The sequence below is a fragment of the Micropterus dolomieu genome, linkage group LG17, assembly GCF_021292245.1.
Source record: "Micropterus dolomieu isolate WLL.071019.BEF.003 ecotype Adirondacks linkage group LG17, ASM2129224v1, whole genome shotgun sequence".
NCBI lineage: Eukaryota > Metazoa > Chordata > Actinopteri > Centrarchiformes > Centrarchidae > Micropterus > Micropterus dolomieu.
In genome coordinates, this window is record NC_060166.1 from 5,420,218 (window position 1) to 5,442,780 (window position 22,563).

A 22,563-nucleotide genomic window follows, 5' to 3' on the forward strand; every position below is an offset into this window, starting at 1 on the left:
AAGAAATAGAACCCCCACTCCTGCACACACACAAACAAGAGCCTTGTCAAGAGCTGATGCATCTCTAGCAAATGAGCCAACAAGCAAAAACAGATGAAGCACAGGTTAATGGGTGGGTGGATGCACCCTTCACACCTGTCACCCTTTCTGGACATGACGTCAGGAGGGCTTTCAAGCATGGGCACACCAAGAAAGTGTAGTGGAAATGATATTCCTGGTGAGGGGTTGAGCAAAGAATTGAGTAACAACCAACCGTTGTCTTTGAAGAATTTATTTAACAAAAGAGAATAAACAGAGAAGTACTAAAACATATACAGCTGTTTCAAAGACCTGCCGCCTAGGGCGTCATTGGATGTCTGGCCCCGAGCAAAGGGATGCATTATCATTTACACAGTCTAGGTTTCTATGTTTTGGGCAACAGAGATCCTCTCTCGGCTTTGAATGAACATTCCATGAGAGGAGAGGAACAACAAGAGAGGAACACCAAAACAATCTCACAGCTCTGACCTAAACCCTAGTAAATGTGGACAGACTAACATAAGGAGTATAGGAGAGGAAAGGTTAAGGATAAAAACACAATATATATCTATAACAATAATAATGATAATATTAAAAGATCATACATAAAAGATTAAATGTAAGAGAACACAATTTTCTGCCATAACAGAAAGCAGCAAGACCAGATGTTATAGTGGCTGGGTCCTCAAACTGCGTGCTGACCAACCAGTGGCGGTGTTCACAATTATAGTCAACTTGTCCCTGGCTTAGTCTGTTGTACCTGCTTGCCTCAAGAAGTCCAGTTTCATTCCTGTGCCCAAGAAACCAGCCTGCATAAATGACTAGCGCTCAGTGGCACTCATTTCTATAGTGATGAAGTGCTTTGAACGGCTGGTTGAGGACTACATATGCTCCTCACTACCCAGCACACTGTACCCGCTACAGTTTGCCTACCGTCCCAACCAATCAATGCAAGTTGCCATAGCACACACTCTCCACACCACCTTATGTGATCCGGACAAGAAAAGAAACCTATTTTACATTGCTGTTCATTGGCTATCACTACTAATAGCATTTAACACCATAGTTCCTTCCAGGCTTGTCACAAAGCTGAAGGACCTGGGATTAAACATCCAACTGTGTATGTGGATTTTTGACTTCCTGACGGGCAGACCACAGGTGGTGTGGGTGGGAGGACACACCTCTTCCATCCTCATCCTTGACAGTAGAGCACCCCAGGGCTGCGTTTTGAGCCCCCTGCTATACTCCCTGTACACATACGACTGTATAGCCATTTTCAACTCCAACACAACCATCAAGTTTGCTGACGACACAGCTGTGGCAGGCCTGATCACAGATAACAGTGAAAAGACCTATCTGAGGGAAGTAGAGGACCTGACCTGCTGTTGTCAGGATAACAAACTCCTCCTGAATGTCAGCAAGACTAAGGAGCTGATAGTGGACTTGGGATAGAAGCAGGGAAGGGACTATGTCCCCTTAAATATCAACTGTTCTTTGGTGGATGGGGTGGACAGATTCAAGTACCTTTGTGTCCACTTCACCGAGGACCTGACTTGAGTGCTGCATACTGACTCAGTGGTGAAAAAGGCAGGGCAGAGACTGTTTCACTGCTTGAAGAAATTCTGGGTATCCCATCAGATTCTGAGGAATTTCTACCCTTGCACCATCAGGAGTGTCCTGATAGGGAACATCACTGCCTGGTACAGAAACAGTGCCGAACAGGACCACAAGGCCCTGGTAAAGAGTGGTTTGTTCAGCTGAACATACTGTAGGAGGTGCTCTGCCCTGCCTAAACAATATTTACACCAGGCGCTGCAAGAATAAGGCTAGGAGAATTGGTACCATATATTTCAGGTTAGTACTGAGGCTCAGGAAGAGCTTCTACTCTCAGGCTGCTAGGATCATAAATGAGGACAATCATACACATGTATATATAGCTGGTAATTATTGATGTGGACCGGTAATTATCAAAAGGCAAGCAGCCATCAAAATGTTAAAGAATAATAATTAAATGCCAAAAAATAAAATAAAATAGTGGTATACTTTTTTAACCACATTATTCTACACAAGCCCACCCAGGTACATATACATGGATACAGAAAAAAATACATACCAATATCTGGGTCTAACCCTGTTATGGTTTGAACCATGTCAGTGGCCCTCAACAGGATCTCCGCTTAATCTCTAAAGAAATGCTAAAAGCTTTTATCCCCTTAATTTTCCTCAGCCATTCCAGACCATGATTAATCACACGGCAGTAGCTGTCACATTTTAAATGAGGCGTGTTAGCATACATAGTACAGTTTATCAGTGATGTAGTCACCACACAAACACTCACTGCCTTCTCCTTCTCTCCTACACCATGACTGTAGCTGCGCTGTAGCAAGTGTGTTGTCTTATAAGCTGGACCTAAGCCTTCAGAAGCAGGCCTGCACTCTGTCACCAGTCGACACACTGTAACCGTACACTGGTCATAAACACTGACTCGGTCAGGCAGGCAGGGAGGGGAGAGCTAGGAGTGGAGGATTAATGGATGGCGAAGGGAGGTTTGGGAGGGTCGGGGGGGTGATTTTTTTAGAAAAATGAGGAAAAGGCAGGAATATGATAGAGGTGAGTTCCTATGTCAGTGGGGCAGTGCAGGATATTCCCATATCTTCCAGCCTTTGAAATTCCTTATTTAGAACTGCAGGCACACACACTCTCCCCTGTGTAACGGGCTTGGTTCTCTGGAGGACACCCTTGTTTCAAAGGGCTCCAGCAGGATTCCCTCACAGAACAACATTGTCTGCCTGCACCATAATAAAAGTGATCTGCTTCATGTCACCAGCCTCTTTCTTTCTGTTCTCCCCCTTTTTTTTCTTTTCTTTTCCTGCTTATTTTTTTGCTTGTAGTCTGAGACGAAGCCCTTAGTTTTTAGAGGCTGTTTCTTGTTTGGACTAGTTCCTTTTTAAAATGCTCAGCGAGCCTTCCTGACATCGTTAATGCAACACTGGGGCCTTTAACCCTGTGTATATGTTCTCTCTCTGTCGCACACACATATATACTTGTGCACAAAGTGGCCTCATGTCTGGGCTTAGTCTCTCTTTGTGACTAAAGGGCTTTTCTGCCAGCTCCTGGTCTCTGTTCAGCTTTGTCAGATTCGCCCCAGTCTTGGTAACATACTTCATACAGAGATTTAAGAGCAGCCTCTAGTTGTGCAAAGTGACTTATAATTTCATTTTCTTAGGCAAGTTTCAGAAGTACAGACTATAGCTAGATGTGATGCCAGTTTCTGCCTGTTTACGGGAAAACCCACTGTCATAGGGTATTTTCAAAGCCACATGTGAGAAGCCACATTATTGCCATTAAGTAAATTTGTCTATATTGTTGCCTCTGTTGTTGGACCATATACTATCCACATTGGTCTCAGTACAGCTACTTACTGAAGCACTAGCACTAATAGAATATAGCTCAGATTTTATGATAATGATTTCTTTGATGCACTATAATGAGAGAGATTTTAAAGAAAAGTTAAAGTTTCTTTGTTTCTTTCTTATCAGGTAATATGCTAATTATTTGCTATCCACAAGAGGGCAATGGCACATTCTGAAATGAGTTTTAACTTCAAGATATTTCACTGTGGGGTGATGTCAAAGAACACTGCTGAGTGTGGTGATGATATCAGACCAAACCAAAATGTGAAGAGAAATCCTTGAGCAGGGGAAAGTCCCGATGTGAGTTCAATGTTCTCATTGTTAGAAAATGAATTTCTTTGTGTGTGTGTGTGGTGGTGTGTGCGTGTGTGCGTGTGTATATATACTCCAGGTTTTGGTGAGTGAGGACTCGGACGGAGAGGGAGTGGTGGCTCACTTCCCAGCCCATGACAAACCCATATCCTGCATGCAATTCAACCCCAGTGGTAAGACACACTCGCACACTTACATTCACTTATGCACGCACACACATTTTTTTTTGAGGAAGGAGCTCTGGAGTACTGTATAAAAGTTCGGAAGACATAGAAAGAAGGAAAGAGCTGCACTTCCATTCAAGTGTAACATGGTGGGTTTTTGGCTCACATGTGGCCACCTCATCTTGTCTCTTAGACAGAGCTGGACCAGCCAACTCACCCAAATGTATTCATAGTGTTTGTATTCATATTGTACACAATGCAGATGGGTTTAGCCACAGTTTCCCCAACACATGCCTTTACACCAACCTCAAGACACGGCAACACATGCAAATACACACGCACACACACACACACACACACCCTAGTCCTAAAATTCTAAATTTGATCGATTTTCTTTGTAAAGATCCTGGTCCCCTTGGTTTAAAGAGAGACTGAAAGAAGCCTACAGTGTTAATCCATACCCAACCCTAATCAGTATAAAAAGTCTATTAATTGGGGTTAAAAAATCTATATAAGCATGTGTGGTTAATTAACAGGAAGAGTTATGGAAGGCTATGACTAAGGATCATAAGTCTCTTTTTCTTGCAGGGTGGGGCATATTAACATTGGATAACTATTTATAATGCAAAAGGCCTTAACAATCATTGTACAAACCTATAAAAATGAAAACACTGTAAATGGGCATTTTTGAAGTTGGATGAAAAGATATTGGCATATTTTTAGGTATGGATAATGCTTCCCTTAATTTCTTCCCAGCTCAGTTTGATTGATCTGTCTTTATAGTGGCCTGACAGGCATTTCATAAAGCAAAATTGCAAATTAGGCTAAACATGCTTTAGTAAAGGCTTATTTCATGAAGTTTTGTTTGATAAATGGTGTTTGTGTTTGGTGAAGCAGGTGAACTGTGCCACATTTATTCGGTATTCCTAACCTTCCCAATCTGGGTCATCTTTTAACATATTTTAGTTTTGACATACAGTTTTATTACATTGTCGCTGCTGGTAGTATGTTGGACTTAAGTTATAATGGAAACGGATCCCTACAGAAGAATCTTGTCAGTCAGATTGTTTTTAGGCTTAGCTTCATCTCAGCCTTAACAAGTTTTTGGGTCAGCTAGACAAAAGCAGTGTTTTCTACAAAACCTCAGCATTTCCCAGTACTAATTTACTGGGACTAGGGCTCCAGGATTAATCAAACTGCAATCGTGATGTTGTCATGTACAATTACATATCGACAAAAACTGTGCGATTTAATAAAACAAAGAAAGTGACGGTCTCTTCTGTGTGCGCTACAGTCTGCTCATTATCTCCGCCCACATTGGGGTCTTGCATGTGCCCTTAAAACAAATAAGCCTACGTGCATTGAGAAAAATGTTTTATGAACAGTGTGCTAGTAACTTTTAAGACAACAACCTTCGGTAGCATCGTCACAGTCATTACACAGCTGACCTGGTACAGCGGGGAGGGGGCGCGCCCAAAGCTAAAGTAGCTACTTCTTATAAGATTACTCAAGGAATCAATGAAATAACCTCTAGAATACTCGATTACTGAAATCATCGTTAGCTGCAGCCCTGGCGCTCATCACTTCTCCACTCCATTCGTGACCATATTTTCTGTCCCGTTTTTCACTACCCTCTCCTGGTTTTCTCCTAAACCGCAGTAGGCTATGTTTAATGTTACAGTAGTTGAGTTACGCTGCTGACAAACTTGATTGTAGATTTATTTCTGAAACAGTTCAGCAGTTCTAGCTAACGGTCCTCTCATTTCTCCCTACTTCATCGCTTCTAAATATTCTCTAACATCACTTACAGCAGCTTACGCTGCACATTGCTTTAGTCTACAAAGTTATCTAGCTCCTCTTTCAAATGTGAAACCTTAGTGTGAAATCTCAAAGTTGCAGGTTGTAGACTGTTGTGTAGTATTAGATGCGTTCAACAGCAGTATCATAGACGGCATGTTTTAAATTTAGACAAATAGTGGTTGAGAAGTAGTTTCTCAAAGCTTTGGATAGAATTTAAAGAGTGCTGGTAAAGAGATAAAGTAGATGTGAATATGCTACAAGTGGTAATTATGGCCGATTATGTGTAAAGTAAAATACACATGCTTATTCTTTCTGTTTATAGATTTTTGAAAACAATGCATATTCCAGCAGCAAATATTTATTGATGTTCAGTTGTTTACATGTTCAGTTATTGATACTGTAATCTATTTTATTAACATAATCCATTCAGGAAAAGGTATTATAGCCCATGTACTTAACAGCTTTTAATATCAGTGTAGTTTATGCAGCAAAGGCATATGCTATCCAAATCATTTTGAAATCTAAATATTGGCTTACGAATAGCTCTTTTTCACTTTAATATCTGCATCGGTCCCCAAAAACCAATATGTGTCAGGCTCTAGTCGATTGCAAGGAATTGGTTGTTTTGTAGGTTTTCCTCTTTCACAACATTTCCACCAGAGTTTCTGTTCGGCAGGGTTCTGTGCCTTGTCGGTCAATAGACATGCTGCCACTCAAGTGGCAACCAGGCCATTGAGACAACTGGGGGAAGAAAAAATAAAAGGGTTTTACTTTTGATGCTGCATGAATCAGTGTACGTATCTTATACTCCCTTCTCCGCATATTATTTTACTCTGGCATCTAATTTCCCACTTTGTTAGCATTGCTGATCTCTACCCCAAAAAGAAGGGGACAGTAGATGCTTTGTAAGTGTGAACAGGCTACCTCATCAGTCTGTTTGTGCAAAGTGTCAGCTTGGGTATGTTCCTGTTCCTCCTATGGTGTGTGTAAGTGTGTGTTTATGTATTTTATTCTGTGTGTGTTGTGTGTGCATGTGCAGTTAATAAAGGAGCTGCTGAGAGATGGCTCTCACCCCGTGACCTCCAAGCCCCAAGAATCCTTCACTTACCTAGACTTATGACTAAACTCAGCAGCTCTGTCTGAGCAGGAACTGGATAATATTGCAAACAAAGACAGACGGTTGTTGAGTCTCCACCTACTCCCACACTAGCCTTACCAAAAATCACATACAAAACACAACCTTAACACAAACTTGCTTAATGAATAAAACATATTTTTATCTTTAACAGTACTACTCCTTTCAGTAGGAAGTAGACATGATATCTAATCTACATTTATTCACGGAAAGAGAAGGCGAAAAGTTCAGAATAATCACTAAAAGTGAACATTGATTTGAGAACAGCTTGAAGGAATTTCTTCAAATTTGGCTCAAAGGATCAACTGATTTGGTGATCAAAGGTCAAGGTTACTGTGACCTTTAAAAAACATGATTTTGTCATAACTCAAGTTAGTTACTTTTAGAATCAGGCAATTCTTGATTCCACACAGACGTTGACTGGGACCCCACAGTATGTAAACAATAACTAGCACAGTACGGGCTTTCCTCCATCTCATTCTTTCAGCCTTTTACTTCCTGCCTTATTCTGAATTTCGATTATCATCTGAATCACGTGACAGCAAGCAACATATTGGAGCACGCCTAGCCAATAGTGATCGAGTGAATGAGTGTCACCTACAGCTAAAAATGCCAGGAGAAATCAAAAGCACCACGTTTTGTGTAGCTTGACTCTATAAGAATCCATATTTTAGTAAGCAAGTTCCTGATTAACCAATACATGGTAAATATTCAATGGAGTGTACTTGCATAGCACCTTTTTAGTCTTCTGACGACTCAAAGTGCTCTACACTACATGTCACATTCACCCCATTCAAATATATATTCATACACTGATGGCTCAGCCTTTGCTAGCATTTTGGGGTTCAGTATCTTGCCCAAGGACACTTTCGATATGCAGAGAGCCTGAGATCGAACTGCCAACCTTCTGATTAGTGGGTGACCCTACGTACATCTGTTATAATCCTTCATTAATCAGTGTATCTTCAGTCCACAGTGTATATTCACTGGAATTATATATAAATATATATAATCAATATAGTGATAACTTCCATTAGATGTAAAATACACTATGTACCTTTTGTTCAGTTTCTTCCGATATCACTACATGTATGAGGCTGGACAGACATGGGTGTAAACTGCAACTTGACTGGTTGGTGGAGACATACAACCATGGGGAGGTAGTTCTAGTTTTCCTTTAACATCCAAGCTAGGTTTCTACAAAAGTGCTTCCTCAACATAGCACAGCACAGTGTACTTGTAAATGCAGAGTGAGGCAGCCAACAGAATCCCCAGTGACCCTTTCCACAGGGCACCATCAACTTTCAAATTCCAAACACACTTTTAATCTTTCTGACTCATTTACTGTGAGCCAAATCTAAAGGGCTAATAAATGTTTAAATTACAACTGAAAACAGCACCAGGAGTGTAGCCAAAAAATCTAGATTTCCTCCCATTTTTCATTGCAGCAAGGGTGTGTAATGAGTTTAGGAGGAATCTTCACACAAGCATAACTTGAAACTCCTGTTTTCCACTGTTGTGATTGCTGTTCTACTTTTATCATTGTTTATTCTTTTATTCATTTTCCTTTCTGCTGCCTGCTGTGGAGTGTCCCATAATGAGAGGCCTCTTGATTTGATCAGAGCCCAAATCCTGAGTGACGGGTTCATTGGTCTGGGTCTAAGTGAACTCTTTCCAAAGAGTTCAGGGAAGCGGCTTTTACTGAACTACCTTCCTGGCCCTACTGAGGCTCCCTTCACAGTGGTCAAGCTCAACATGGCAGAAACAAGAAAGATAGACTTAGCAGGAAACAATGATATGACTCAAACGGAGCCTGGAAAGCCCAGAAGTTTTGGCTGGTAAGAGTTATGTAAGAAACCCCAGTGGCTTGTGTGTGTTGGCGGCTCTACAGAGGGCGGACCGGTGGCCGCCAGTTCTTGGTGTGGCGGTTGGCGCTTCGGTGGATCTGTGGATCTATTCCTAGTGGTGTAATTAGAGGGACGCAGATGAAGTGCAGTGGCAAAGCGCTCTCTTTAACAGCTGCAATGTGTGTGTGCTTGTTTTCTTTCACGTCTCGTCCTCTTCACTCGTCCTTAACGATCCTTGACTTGATTATTAGGTACAATGCCAAGGTCAAAATACACTCATGTTATGATGGCAGAGAGATTGTCCAGCAGCTTGTGCATTACTTTTGACTATGACTGGCACTAGATGGAGTGATTGATCCAGCAACTGCAAGTCACCAGCAACTGCCCTATATTGTCTCTAACCTCTTTCTCTTGAGTCCTACTCAGTCTGATAAAGATCACACCACCATGTGTACATATTCATTACAAGTTTTAGTCCTGCTTTTATGGTTGGTGGAAAATAGAAAATATTAGAGACATTATACACACACACACACGAGATAGATATATATATATATATATATTATACATTTTTTATTAAGTAAAAAATTTTGATTCACAACTGACAATGTATAATTAGAACATTGCTGTCACATTTACATAAAGAAGTTTGTGTGCAAAAGGGGCTTTAAAGCAAGATTATGTAAGAAAACTCTTTTTCTCTTCCTCTTCATCTTTTTCACGGCCTCTGCCCTGATATCCATGCTGAGAATTCCGAGCTAGCTTCTTCCAAGGAACTTACATTGTACATACTAATGCTTTTTGTGTTATTCTCATTGTTTGCTTGCTGAAATGTTTTGTTGGTGTGTTGTGATGCCACTAAGAATTACGCTGTTCTTGCAATCGATGTCCTGCTCGTTATTTTAATCTTACATAGTCCCACTTCCAAGTGCTACTCTTCGAAGAGGCAATCATAGAGAATCATCAAAATGATTTTGAAGCTGTTATTTTGAAATAATACTACATAATGTTAAACTGCAAAATATAATGTTACTTAGCTCCCAAAAAAGTCGGGTATGGATGTTCTGATCTCTGCAAGGATAAAACCGAATTAGTCAACCGTCTTGTGTTCTATATTTTGACTATGAATTGTATTAAAACTGGATGCAGGTACACTCTTGTGCTGAGAAGAATCTCAATTCAAATTAAATTCAAGTCAGCTTTATTGGCATGAATGTATAACAACAATATTGCCAAAGCTACAAATAAATTACATAAGAACAATTAATTTCATTAAAGTAAATTACAAATGAAGAATGAATGAAGAATCTCTATCATTAAGTTTTTCAGGCTCATAAAACACAGCAGGCTATCACAGAATCAGAACTTTGATTTTTGTGCAGTCGTCTAAATGTTTGGAATATGGAAGTTCTGAATACCCCATCAAAGCCAGGAGTAATGGCAGATGAATCAAGACTGAATCTTTCCCCACACGGAACTGTCCCATAAACCAGATCCCTGGTTTAGTAACAGGCTGGTCTAATGAATAGCCTGGCCCGTTGAGCCTGACCATTGAGGCAGCTGTGCCGTGAAGGCTGCTCTCCATGGTGTAATAACTCTGTCTCTCCATCTTACTGATGTGTGAAAGAAACCAGGCCGTCGCCGAAAAACCCTGGACCCACACGCACATGTTGAACACGAGGGGAATTCCCACATGCATGCAGCATCACTCAGCCACACGTTTATAGCCACACATTTAGAATGGATTGAGTTGTGTCTTCACACTAAGATAGTAATTAGCACTCACTGCCGGCTCAGATGTGATTTACAACAGCTACTCTGCAGGGCTCTCTCTGTAGTATTTTGACTGGGGATAAGATGGGTTGCTCCTTCTAACAACAAAGCAGTATATACAGTAAAGTTATATTGTTTAATTTATGAAACCTTCACTGCACAACTTTTGTCTCCCCCTTCTGACAATGAGTGTAATTACACTTTCTATGTGCTTATGATGTACAGGCTCTGCCATGCTGTCACTACGGTTGCTTCCTCCTTCAGCTCTGGCAAACCGATCGTTGCTGGTTGGCATAAAACACATCACTGCCGGTGCGCCAGCGTGGGAACGTCGCCACAGACACCAGATTTTAAACGTACTACGAATACAGAGAGATTTACATGGCATTTATAGGCTTTATCATTGTTGTGTAGACTCATTTGGCAAGGGCTTTAATGTAACCAACATTCATTTATATGTAGAAGTCCTGCACTCCAACTTTAAATTAAAGCGAGGCTCAGCTTAGCTGGCATACGACATACAACTGAAACCTCTGAAACAATTTCATCAAATAATATAACAAACTTCAACATATCGAAAAGAATTTGCTTTATTATAGGTTCTCTTTCTAAACAAACATCCTAAGATACACAAAGCATTGTTCTTCATTGAACTGTATTTCTATGTTTTTAAACAAAAGTATCTTAAGCATGTCATGTGATATGCTACTTCAGTAGCCTTTAGGAACAAATATTGCTGGAACCACTACAGGAAATTGCAGATAAACATTTAAGATCCAGGAATTAACATTATAGACACTACCAATTTGGCCACAATATAATTGACCGTACACAGTCTAGCCATATACTAGGTTTTGACCTAGTTATGTTTTATTATTATTTACTAGTATTTGTTTGATCAGTAAACTCAAATGGAGATATGGACCCTCAGCCAAAATTGGGATGTAATATCTGGGATCAGATCATATAACTGATCAAACAGTGGCAGTAAGAAAGTCTTTCCTGCGCTGAACAGGTGGACATGTTATGGACATATTTTAGGCAAGTCATATTGGTTAAATGTTGCATTTGAGAAACTTGTTAGTCCCACCCACTGCATTCATCTGACTTGAGGCAATTAAATTATTCAACATCTCAACTACAAGAACAGGTGAACTCAATATATTTCTTGAGTTTCTGCAAGTTAACCCAGGGCTGACCAGAAGCGATGAATTGCCCTGAATATCAAGTTTTGCTTTTATTTTGTTGCCTGTGTAGATGTCTGTAATTGCACAATACAGCTGATCAATACAGCTAAGGAACATTATGGTGCAAAACAATGCACTGCTAGACTGTCTGACGCTGGTTATCCTAAACAACCCAAAACTTATGAAATGTTATATATGCCAACTTGAGAAAGTTCAATTAACAGCCAAACAAAGGGAAGTACATCCTGCTACTACTAGCACCCTATGTCCAAGAGGTGATGATATCCATCTGATGAGAGTGAGAAACACTGCCAATTTCCAGATTAAAAAAACTGAATATTGAAGGCAGATTGCTTACTCAGTATAACATGGCAGAGGTGAGGCTTCAAGAAAATATTCACATAAAATTAAGAATAGAATTGAATCTGTAAAGAAGTGGTTACATGGCTAAGGAGAGTAATTGGATTGGCCAGTGACCATGACACAGGACCTCTACTTGGCTGAGAAAGACACACCCGAGTCCCCCCATGCCAGATGCTCAGTAACACACCAGACACCTCAGCAGTGTGGAGTCATTCACAGCCCACACAGTGTGGTAAAACCCAGGTCATTTGTAACTTCCCTATGGTATGTGTGTAGGTGGGTGGCTTGGTGGGGAAGAAGTGAGTTGCTAAGTTTTTGCTCCCATGAGTTGAGCACTAGTTTGTTTGTACTGGCAACAGTGACCATGGAAAGGAGTAAGAGAGATGTGCGACCCGGATTGAAAATCTTGATGTGCAATTTTATTTAATTCGTAATTCTATTCATTTAAATTAAACACATAAAAGCATTTAACATATTAACATATTTAGACTTAAAGTGTAAAATCTGCCAGTGTACTGTTTATTACACTCAGAATGCAAAGGTGTTGGATAGATTAAACAACATACTGACAATGTTGCTATTCCCACAACTATACAGGCAGTAAATTCTAAGGGAAAGAGCAGTGGGCTCCTGGAGCCTCTTGGAGCCTCCTGGAACAGTGCTGGGTTTTGAGGCAACTGTAGCATAGTGGCCCTGCGACCCTGTACATAGGATAAGCGGTTGACGATGGATGGATGGATGGATGTAGCATTGTGGCCACACTTGGTATTGCAGGACCAGATGACGTGCACTGGCCCAAATATATTTTTTGCCATACATAATCATAGGTGTCATTTACGCTGGGGACATGTCTCCACCAAAGCATAATTTGTTGATGAAATGAAAAGGTCTTTAGAAAGGTTAATTTGCACATTGAGAAAACACGCAATGCAAATAAAATATAGACGAAACAAATGTGCATTGTCCAAAAAAGTAACTTAAGCTTAAAAGAAAAACAAAGCTACTGATTACAAAACACGCAGCACCAGTCAGTAACTTTGTTTCTTTTTGGCCAAGTTTTCCGTTCTCTCCCTGTGAACATCACAGAAGAGGAGGGAAGACTAAATCATGCTTACATATGTGTTGACTCAGCAGGGATGATTACATGAGAGAATTTGATCTACAGGAGAAACAGATCTGAATGCAGCACAGAATGACTGAGAGCGGCACTGCTTTATGTCACCTGCCAGCTGAATGTTGTGTTTCCTTTTACATAAATACAAACATACAGGAAATGAATTGCTTAAAGATCAAAATTTCCTGGGGGAGTTCCCCCTCACACCCCTGCTCATATATCTCAGCATTGAAGATATCTTTAAAACAATGTTTAAGGATCTTTTGGTCTCGTTGTCGTGAACCTAATATCGCGTATCGTGATGTCTCGCAGGCTTAGTGTCTCTACACACCCCTAATCTTCCCATTTTATTTTGACATTTGTTCTATCAAAGTGTAATCTTGGCCTTATTGTAACACTAAAAGAACAATCAGGAGGCCATCAAAAAAGGATGTGGGATATTTATCCTCCTATACACTAGATATCTCATCACACTCTGGTCAGTTCATGTTGAGATATTTTGCTATGAACCAATATATTATATAAACAGATGAACAGACAAACTGACCATCATCCTTAGCTCCTACTGTTCTGTATCAGCAATTACAACGATGTCATTATTGTGCATACTTCTTTATATCCAAAAGAAAATCCTAGCACCAGTTGCATGACTGGCAGACCCTCCTGCTACTCAGTCTGCATGCATGTCCATGTTGCAGTTTACGTTTCTGCTTATGACTAACGATCCTTCCTTCCGAAAGAAGTTGCCTGATGGTCCATGGCGCTGCTAGTTTGACAGAGAGAAACAAGTATGTGCCTATGTTATAATCAAGAAATGCTGATTTTGCTATTCAAGAACTTTATTTATTACACATAAACCTAAATTCTAATGAACTAAACTTGCTCATGCAGCCTTAAAAGGAATGGATGGTCTCACTTCTTCTACTGTTACGCACACAGCCCCTTCCAGTATCTTTCTTTTATATCAATAGACAATCAGAGCACTGTGAATTTTTTTTACTCACGACCAGCAGCTGTGAATGTTCAAAGGGCTTTCATTAGTTAACACAACTGAAGAGAACTCTGAGAAGTTTAAAGGAGGCCGTGTAAATGCAAGGAGCTTACCTCTCCAGCCTCACTGTCTGCTTGTTTGCTCAGAAAGGGGATTAAATGCTGATGACAGTCCCAAATTCTTTATCAGGAGATTGTGGACGGGAGCAATTTGTTTTGGGGCTTTTCAAACATGGCATTAAAAGAAGGTTGGTGTTAAAGTTCTCCCTAAGCTGCTGTGAGAACATGTTTGTCCCATGTTGGAAAACCACATGGAGAAAACAAAGTAAAAGTAATAGGATTCACTGGGAATTGGGATTAGTGGCAGTAAATTGGGGTTGTGGCTTTGGCAGATGAACTCTTTCAGGTGAAGTAGGAACAGAGGCTTCCTTGACACTTTCCCATCCTCATGCAGCCCGTTCATCCTGTGGTGCACACATTGGACAGCCTTCTGGCATATGACAAAATGAAAACCTCTCTCTTTTAAACAATTCCTGCAGGAAGTGTGCAAATATGTAAATGCTCCATAAAAACAGATTGCAGTAGTGTGTTTTCCACTTAAGGTGATGAAAGAACAAGCCTGGAGCTCTGCCTTGAGAACAGTCACGCTTTGTGAACTTGACCGCTACGGTGCCTGCCCCTTGTGTGTCGGCACGACTTTAAAGCCAGGCGAGTTTTGCCCTGTTAAAAGAGCCGGCGTTCCAGCATAGTAATATCAAACTAGTGGCAGCTTCTAAGCTAGGTTAGACACACAAACACACCTTTTTTCATATCTATTAATATCTAAGTGCTCGCAGGTGGTCTGCCTGTGAAGCGCGTAGAAAAACACAACCCTTGGTTTCAGCCCGCTGTACATCAAATGAAACATAAGCACCTTTCCCCTTATTTGCCTCTGTTGTTTTCACTGTTTTTCTTTGCAGCCTTCACCTTAGATCCTAATTTATGGGTAAAATTAGTATTCAGTACGAATACATCATCCAGGCTGATATTATCACAAATACATTGGTATTGGCATATAAATCAGCAGATTCGTTTGAGGTAATTTAACAACATCAATGCTGGTACATAGTTTGATGACAAGAGTGCACACCCAAGTTTGTTTTCAAACTGTAAAATGGCCAGGTCAGTCTTTGCCCAAAAGGTATATTAAACCAAAAAAGTTCTTATTTTCATAGGCTTGGTCATTGTTTTTTCTTTACACTCACAGAGTTAATTGCTGAGAAAAGGGAATGCTGCAATGAAGTTAAAAAGAAGTCAGGAAGGTCAAGACATACAAGTAGTCAGATGATCAGACAGGTTAATAGACTCCCGGCATAGCCAGACCTTTTTGGAAGAGAAAATTAAGGCCCATGACAAAATTATATCTAAACTGTCTGTTAAAAAAAACAATTTAGAGACTGACATTCTGATTCAAGCATTAGGCTGAAGTACTTTAGTAGTTTTCTGTGCAATGAGGGCTTGTTACCAAATTTTTGGTTGCACCTATTTTATTTTCACCTCCCAAAAATAGGTTTAGATAATTTGACTACACTGTTGCCTTGTTGACAGCCTGTCTAGTTGACATGTGTCATGTTTCCAAATTTGAGGGTCTCGAGGAAGAGTGCTATGTCATCGTAACAGAAATTATGACTTAAAGAATAAACATCAGGTTCTTTCAAACCAGAATTATCCTTTAAGGGGTCTGTGTGGTGTAAAATGAATATTGACCAATATATTGTTTTAAACTATTTTACTCAAACATATATTGGTATATATTTTTGTTATCCTCCCTGAAAAATAATGTCGGTTAGGCTCTTGCTAGTCTTGAAAAGTCACTTACAATACATTTAAACTAAGTAGCACTTTTAATTAGAAAGCAGGAAGATAATAACACAACATGTATACAAACACGAAGAGATGCCTGTTCAATTCCTAGCTAAAAATAAAACCAGGTTGTGTTTATAATTTCTAAAATAAATATGTAATTAGTTAGACTGCAGCCTCTCTTTTATATTAGGTGGTTGATTTTGGTCTGGTAGCATCTGACTAACCCTAATGCCTACCCTGCTGCCCAGTGGAAATAAAACTGCTCGTAAATTAGTGTGGTGCTGTGCTGGTGAGAGGATTACTTGGCCGGTCTCCTCCCTCCCTCAGTTAGCACAGTAGCCACATTTGCGCTGTTTAAAAAGAGAACACACACCTATTAATCTATTACTTTACTGATGTGACCATCAGAACATTCTGTGGTCTGAAGGCCAAACCCTTGGCATTCCACCAAGAAAAGTCCTCAGGATTTCTTGACTGAATTCATCAGGTTAGGTCTTAAAAATGCATGTAGGTGTATTGGAGGGTAGTAGAGGGTTGAAGTGGAGGTGGATGGATGATGGGAATGGAATCTGGGTAGAGAAGTAATCGCAAATGGTTCCTAGGTGGTTGAAGTACCCGTAGCAACGCTAACACTTTCGTTAGCTTTGTATACAGAATGCAGTCTCTGTATTGTATATGCCCAGCATATGTTTAAGTACATACAGACACAAAAAGTCCTGTCCTTCTCCCCAAATTGGCAGCCCTGAAGACAAAGCCTCGTCTTACGATGGATACTCTTTCATTTGTGTGTTAGGCTCATTTGCTCTGAAGTTTATGCATCCTGGTAACAGTAAAGCTATCTGAGTCCCCCAAATTCTCCATCTTGTAAGCTTTATGCCTTCCACATGGTTATAATTTTAGATTTTCCCGATTTCAAAGCTTTTTTTGAGCCTAGTGTTGTTAATTAAAAAGTGGACCGGTTTTGTTGTGGCATTTTGTGTTGCCAAGTAGGGAAATCACCGCCCTCTTTGTTGCTCTCTCCATTTCTTTCTTTGCTTTCCCTCTCTCTCTCCCACTCTTGTCCCAGCTGCCTTTGTCAGGAATAAAGCTAACTCAACCACTTTGTAAATGAAACATCCTCCCACTATTAATGGGATTGAGCAGATGTTTTCTGTTTGGATGGTCAGAGATGGGACGGTAAAGCCTGCGGCAAAACAAAACAAAACGATTTTTTTGAAAAAAAACAACAAAAAAACTAACAAAAAACAGAAAGCAAAAGCAGATATTTATGGAAATGATTATATCACGTCCCTCATGTCCCATACAGACGCATGTCTTGCACACATGGCAAATTAGAGGTCATCTCTTGCACTTTAATGCATGTCTAAGTGCGTGTGCCAGCGATTTTGGTACTAAAACATCGTAAATAACACTGTAACCCATGGGACGAGGTGTTATAAATAGGACGTGTCAAACCCTGCTCCAGCCAGCCTCTGGTTTCCCCGAAACCCTCTCTTTTCACCCGCCGAACGGCTCAGCTACTTTTTAATTTGGCCTTCCCGCGAGCTAACCGACTGACGCCTCTCGGCGAGGGCCTCTGTATTTCAACAAGGCCACAAAAGCCCCAGTCCTCGGGCACTCACACTCATAAAGCTCTCCAGCCTTTCTGAGCAGTTACTTTTTTGGAGCCCAGACTCTACCATCAGCAGAAGAGAAACGCTGGCGCTGACCAGAACACAGCGGCCAAGTTTCATCTGTCAGAAAACCAGGGGCCAGACTCTATAGCCACTGGGTGGGCAGGGCCTGACCAAAACAGAGAGATGAGGAAGAAAGAAAGAAAGAAAGAGTAGAGTGTGGGGGAGAAAGGGTTCGAGAGCGAGAGGAAGCTCCCAGATAAACAGACCGCAGCGCCTCAACTCCTAATCACCCTGCGCTTCCGTTTCCAGACTCTATAATTAGAAGGGCCCCGTCCCTTTTTTCTCTGTATTCCCAGTTGACGCAAATGCTTCTTGTGGCTTGGCACCTCGTTTGGGGCGTGGGTTTTCAAGAGTTTACAGTCCCTGGGCCCTAGCTCTCTGGCTTTCTGGTCGCTCTGATACAGCATGAATAGCTAACCACTGTCTTAATGCACACTTCACTTGGCTTCTTTTCTGCTTGCCTCCCTCCACCTCTGATAATCTGCATGACCCCATCGCTCATCCACTCTGTACCTCCCTCATTCCACCTCTTCATCATCTTTAAATATAACAGTTCTGTCTTCAGTCATACACATGTCTTAAAAAAGGAAACCTTTCAACTCTGAATGAATGTATAAAAGTTTGCAGCACACTTGACTTTTTTTTTCCCCAGAGAGGGAACGTTTTCCATCTCCCTCACACGTGTTGCTGAATCCTTTTAATCTCATGCCATTCCAGCCTCCTCTTTTCACATTTGACATGCCACCCAATAAAGCCGGGCCACTAATTAAAACCTACTGCAGCCTCCACATAAAACGTTCCATAGGGAAAAACTCAGAGGAAAATGACTAATTACTGTAATATCATTTATGTCTTGGAGTCGTCAAAAACACAGAGATTCGGACATTTTTTTCAAGTCTTACGCTCTGTATCAGAGATGCATTTCCAACATTTTGAGTTACTGCTCGATCTACGGGTTTGTTTGTAACATCTCAGAAGGCTTCTGGGAATGGGTTTTGGGTTGCGCTTGAAAAGCAGTACAGTGTTTTTTTTCTAACCAAGCCAGTTCAGATCTGGGTTTGTTCTGGTGTGGTTTGTTGAGCATGTTGTTTATGGTGAGGGCCTATACTTTCTGCAGTTTGACGAGCTTCAAATAAAACAGGACCAAATGAATGGGCCTGTCAGAGGGGGTTACCCTTGTGCTGATCTGTGGTTCAGTGTTTTGGTGAATCTCAATGTGCATACACACACACACACCCATGACCATTCACAGATGTATGAATACATAGATTCTCTCTTTTACAGACACTCATCATCTTGTCTGTCCTTGAAGAAGCACACGACTCGAGTCTTGCTTTTAACCAGACCAAGCTACCATGCGAGGGAAGGCTGCATTTTATGACAGCGACAAACGATAGCTGGCTTTGTTTTAATGGGCTGGTTTGTTTGTTTTAAAGGCACAGTAATTCTGTCATGCTGGCTAGCATGTTTCCTACACAGTTGGTAGTGTTGGCTGCCTTTGTGTGAGCCTCCGAAATGAAATACAGTTTAAAGATTTTGACTGGCCTGACTTTTAACCAGTTTACTAGTGTACCAGTGGCAAGTTTAAACACACTGGCACCATTTAGACTATCTTCAAATAATAGAAGACATTTATTAAAGTAGAATTTCTGCACAAAGACTGTGAGAAACATATGTTTTAAAGACGTATGTTATGAACTGACATGAGTAACTATGACTTACAATTTTGTGCTGTGATGGCTGTGATGACTGTTCCAAATAAAGACCTGAGGCAAGCACTTCAGGTAAGGCTAATGAAAGTCTAGGCAAGGAAGCTGGTAGTAGAAAATATAAAAACTAAACCTTTTTTTTCATCTGATTTACTATGTTACTCTTATATAGTTTAGTAACTAACAAGAGTATCAGAGATTGAGATCCTCACTTTTACTCCCTAAAACGAGTCAAGTTCTAAAAACACCTGATCCTACATTGATGTGTAAAATTGGTGGGGTGATTTGAGTACACATTTTTAAGTCTGATGACTTTTGCAACCATTACCTATTGGTACTATTTTTAGTTGAGCTCATTTTTGTTGATAAATCTACCATACTTGGCCAAAAGGCAAGTTGACAACTGTAGTTCGTGGCCTGATGCTACCATAACAAAATTTAAATTGCAATACAAATAAAAATACTATTACTAAATTAGGAAACCTGCAGGCAGAGGAGGAATTAAAAAATCCCATTGCTAATGCATACTGTATTGTATTGACTGCAATTGACTGTACTTGACATGGCAGTATTAAACACTACGGACACATACTCACTGAAGCATGCAATACAGAAGCCTGTATAAAGTAAAGCATACATTTATGTGAAAGGAAAAATGACACATAAAAACCTCTAAATTCATAGGGCAATGAAACTAAGACCACAATAATACATAAACAGTAACAGTTGTGATGATTCTAACTAGTTTATGTTGAAGCTGTGGGAGTGATTCCTAATTCTGATGATCGTATGTATGTATATTGTAGGAATGCTGCTGGTGACTGCCGACACTCTGGGCCACGATTTTCACGTCTTCCAGATTCTCACCCACCCATGGGCGTCCTCACAGAGCGCTGTTCACCATCTCTATACCCTGCATCGTGGGGAAACTGAGGCCAAGGTCTGAGACACACACACACACACACACACATACACACACATACACACACTCTTCCAAATTAGTTGTTGTTGTTGTAAGTTGTTACAGATAATATGTTGCCAGATATGTTGCTGCATCCCATCAGATGTAATAAAGTAAAATCTTATCATAACAGACGAATGAAAACAAGGTCCGTTATGTAATGCTGGTCCATCCACGTAAAAACAAAAGACTCTTTGCAAGAGTTAATAAAAGAGTTATGACACCAAGCAAAAGAGAGAGCAGCACATGGATTGCATTTTTGTAGAGCAAATACCAAAAACCAAAACTCTCTGCTCTAGTTGGATAATCAGCATTATTTAGTGTCTTTCTCCCTCTTCTTCCCCCACACAACACACTTGATGGTTTCCTGACACCTACTTGTATCAGGTGTGCAAGTACTAAAGGGGGATTTATCCCCAATCGATTTTCTGTCAGTAGTAGAAGTTTCAAAGATCCTCCTGTCAGCTGTCCAGTTGCAGTGTTTTTCTTTATGCCTGGATTCAGTGCCTTCCAAATTTAAACATTTAAAACAGAGACAGTTTGTGGGAGAAATAAATTAAAAGAAAGACATTAAATCACTGATTCACAAAAAAGAACAAATTATTACATGTTCTAATATGAAGCGTGAATGGGTAACAGTGAAAAAAACCTTTTGCTGGTTCCATGTAAAACATTAATACACTAATGGGACGATTAAAGCTTTAGACTTTCAGGTTTCTCAAACAAAAGGTATTTTGCATAGAGATACAGTATTGTCACCAGCACCCTCTTAAGATGCTGTAGAAACACTCAGGATGTGCACTCAAATGGATGTGGGCTGAATCGTGCCTTTTCAAAGTAAAACAGATTTTAAAACTGTATATCAAAACAGACAGACCACATATGTTCTTATGATCCACTCTTTAGGAACTACAGTTAACCATTGCAACAGTACATATGAATTACACTGGTGAAGTTAACGCAACTATTGATTGGGCTGACTATAAGAAGATTTCATAAATCAGATGATGATTTACTCACAGTCTACCATTGTTCTTTTAAAAATGGCCATGTTATAAGCATAGTATAGGAAACACCACCATTTGCATTAGCAATATGGCTAAATGACAGGGGGAAATATTGCTTTTCATTGCAAAAAGTATCCACTGGTTTCTATTAGTTTAACTTTTCAACATGTTTGCAGCCGGTTTAGGATCATTAATTAGTTTTGGGCATTGCCTTTTTTGGCATGTTTGGATTTCTGTCATTTACCCAATCAATTCCTTTGTGAATTCCCTTCTGTTTATTCTCTACGGTACAGTAGGGGGGTTCCATAACGGTAAAGACAAGGGCAGTACTGAATGCTTTAAACCCAACTTCTTTAAGCTGTAAACCCAGTATTTCGGCACTGCTGCAGATAAATCTGTATTTATTGGCATTTAGCCTTTCAGAAACTTGCATTCCAGCTTGCTGGCCATAGGGAGGCACCACCTGGATTAGCGGACAGTCGAGCAGCAGTTTAACAGCACTATAACTTACTAATACTTACTTTAAATAATTACTTAACATCATTAAAATAAGAGCTGTAAAATAGTATGTTCACTGAAAAAACATACATTTAAAAATGATTTCAAAAAGATCTGCCACTGTAGACAGGGTGTGATATCTGTTGGCTTTGCTAGTGGTAGTTGCTTAAACCCCTAAAGACAAGGTACCCACATAGATACAAAATACATCTGCATTTTATTTAATCAGAAACCTTTTGAGATGAGCAGGGAAATGTGAATGAATTTGATTTTATTATTATTATTGAGGAATTATAAATGAAAACATAACATAGTTAATAAACGCAGTCATCACCTTCCAAGTTAAGATCTTTTGAATTTTCCTATACCTGCTCAGCTATGACACGCGGAGACTTTGCAGTGCAGGTTAGTGCTTACTCAACAAAACTACTTCAGGCCTTGTTCGGTTCAGGATTATTGACTGGGAAAACACACTGTCACGCACACACATTCTCACAGCCTGCCTGTAGTTAATGTATGACCAAACGGCAGGTCCTCTGACCGAATGCACACTGAGCCTGCTTTGATCCAGCCCGTTGTAAACACTGAAAGCTGGCCTTAGCCTAGTGCTTGGGCCAGGGGTTATCACCACACACTCACACTCTCACACACACACACACACACACTCAGGCACACAGTGGAGAGTGATAAAGTCTTCAGGTAGGTGGGTGGAGAGACGCCTTATCTGTCTCCAGCAACCAAACATGCGGCT

General features: G+C 40.4%; 1 protein-coding gene across 1 annotated transcript in view; it reads left to right on the forward strand.

Moving 5' to 3' along the window:
• LOC123986015 (BCAS3 microtubule associated cell migration factor-like) overlaps nt 1-22,563 on the forward strand; it is a 290,707-nt gene that overhangs the window by 26,119 nt on the left and 242,025 nt on the right. The window contains exons 3-6 of the mRNA XM_046074065.1: nt 1,289-1,431; nt 1,657-1,755; nt 3,823-3,916; nt 20,153-20,286. Of these exons, the coding sequence (XP_045930021.1) occupies nt 1,289-1,431; nt 1,657-1,755; nt 3,823-3,916; nt 20,153-20,286 (470 nt within the window). The remainder of the gene's footprint in view (nt 1-1,288; nt 1,432-1,656; nt 1,756-3,822; nt 3,917-20,152; nt 20,287-22,563) is intronic.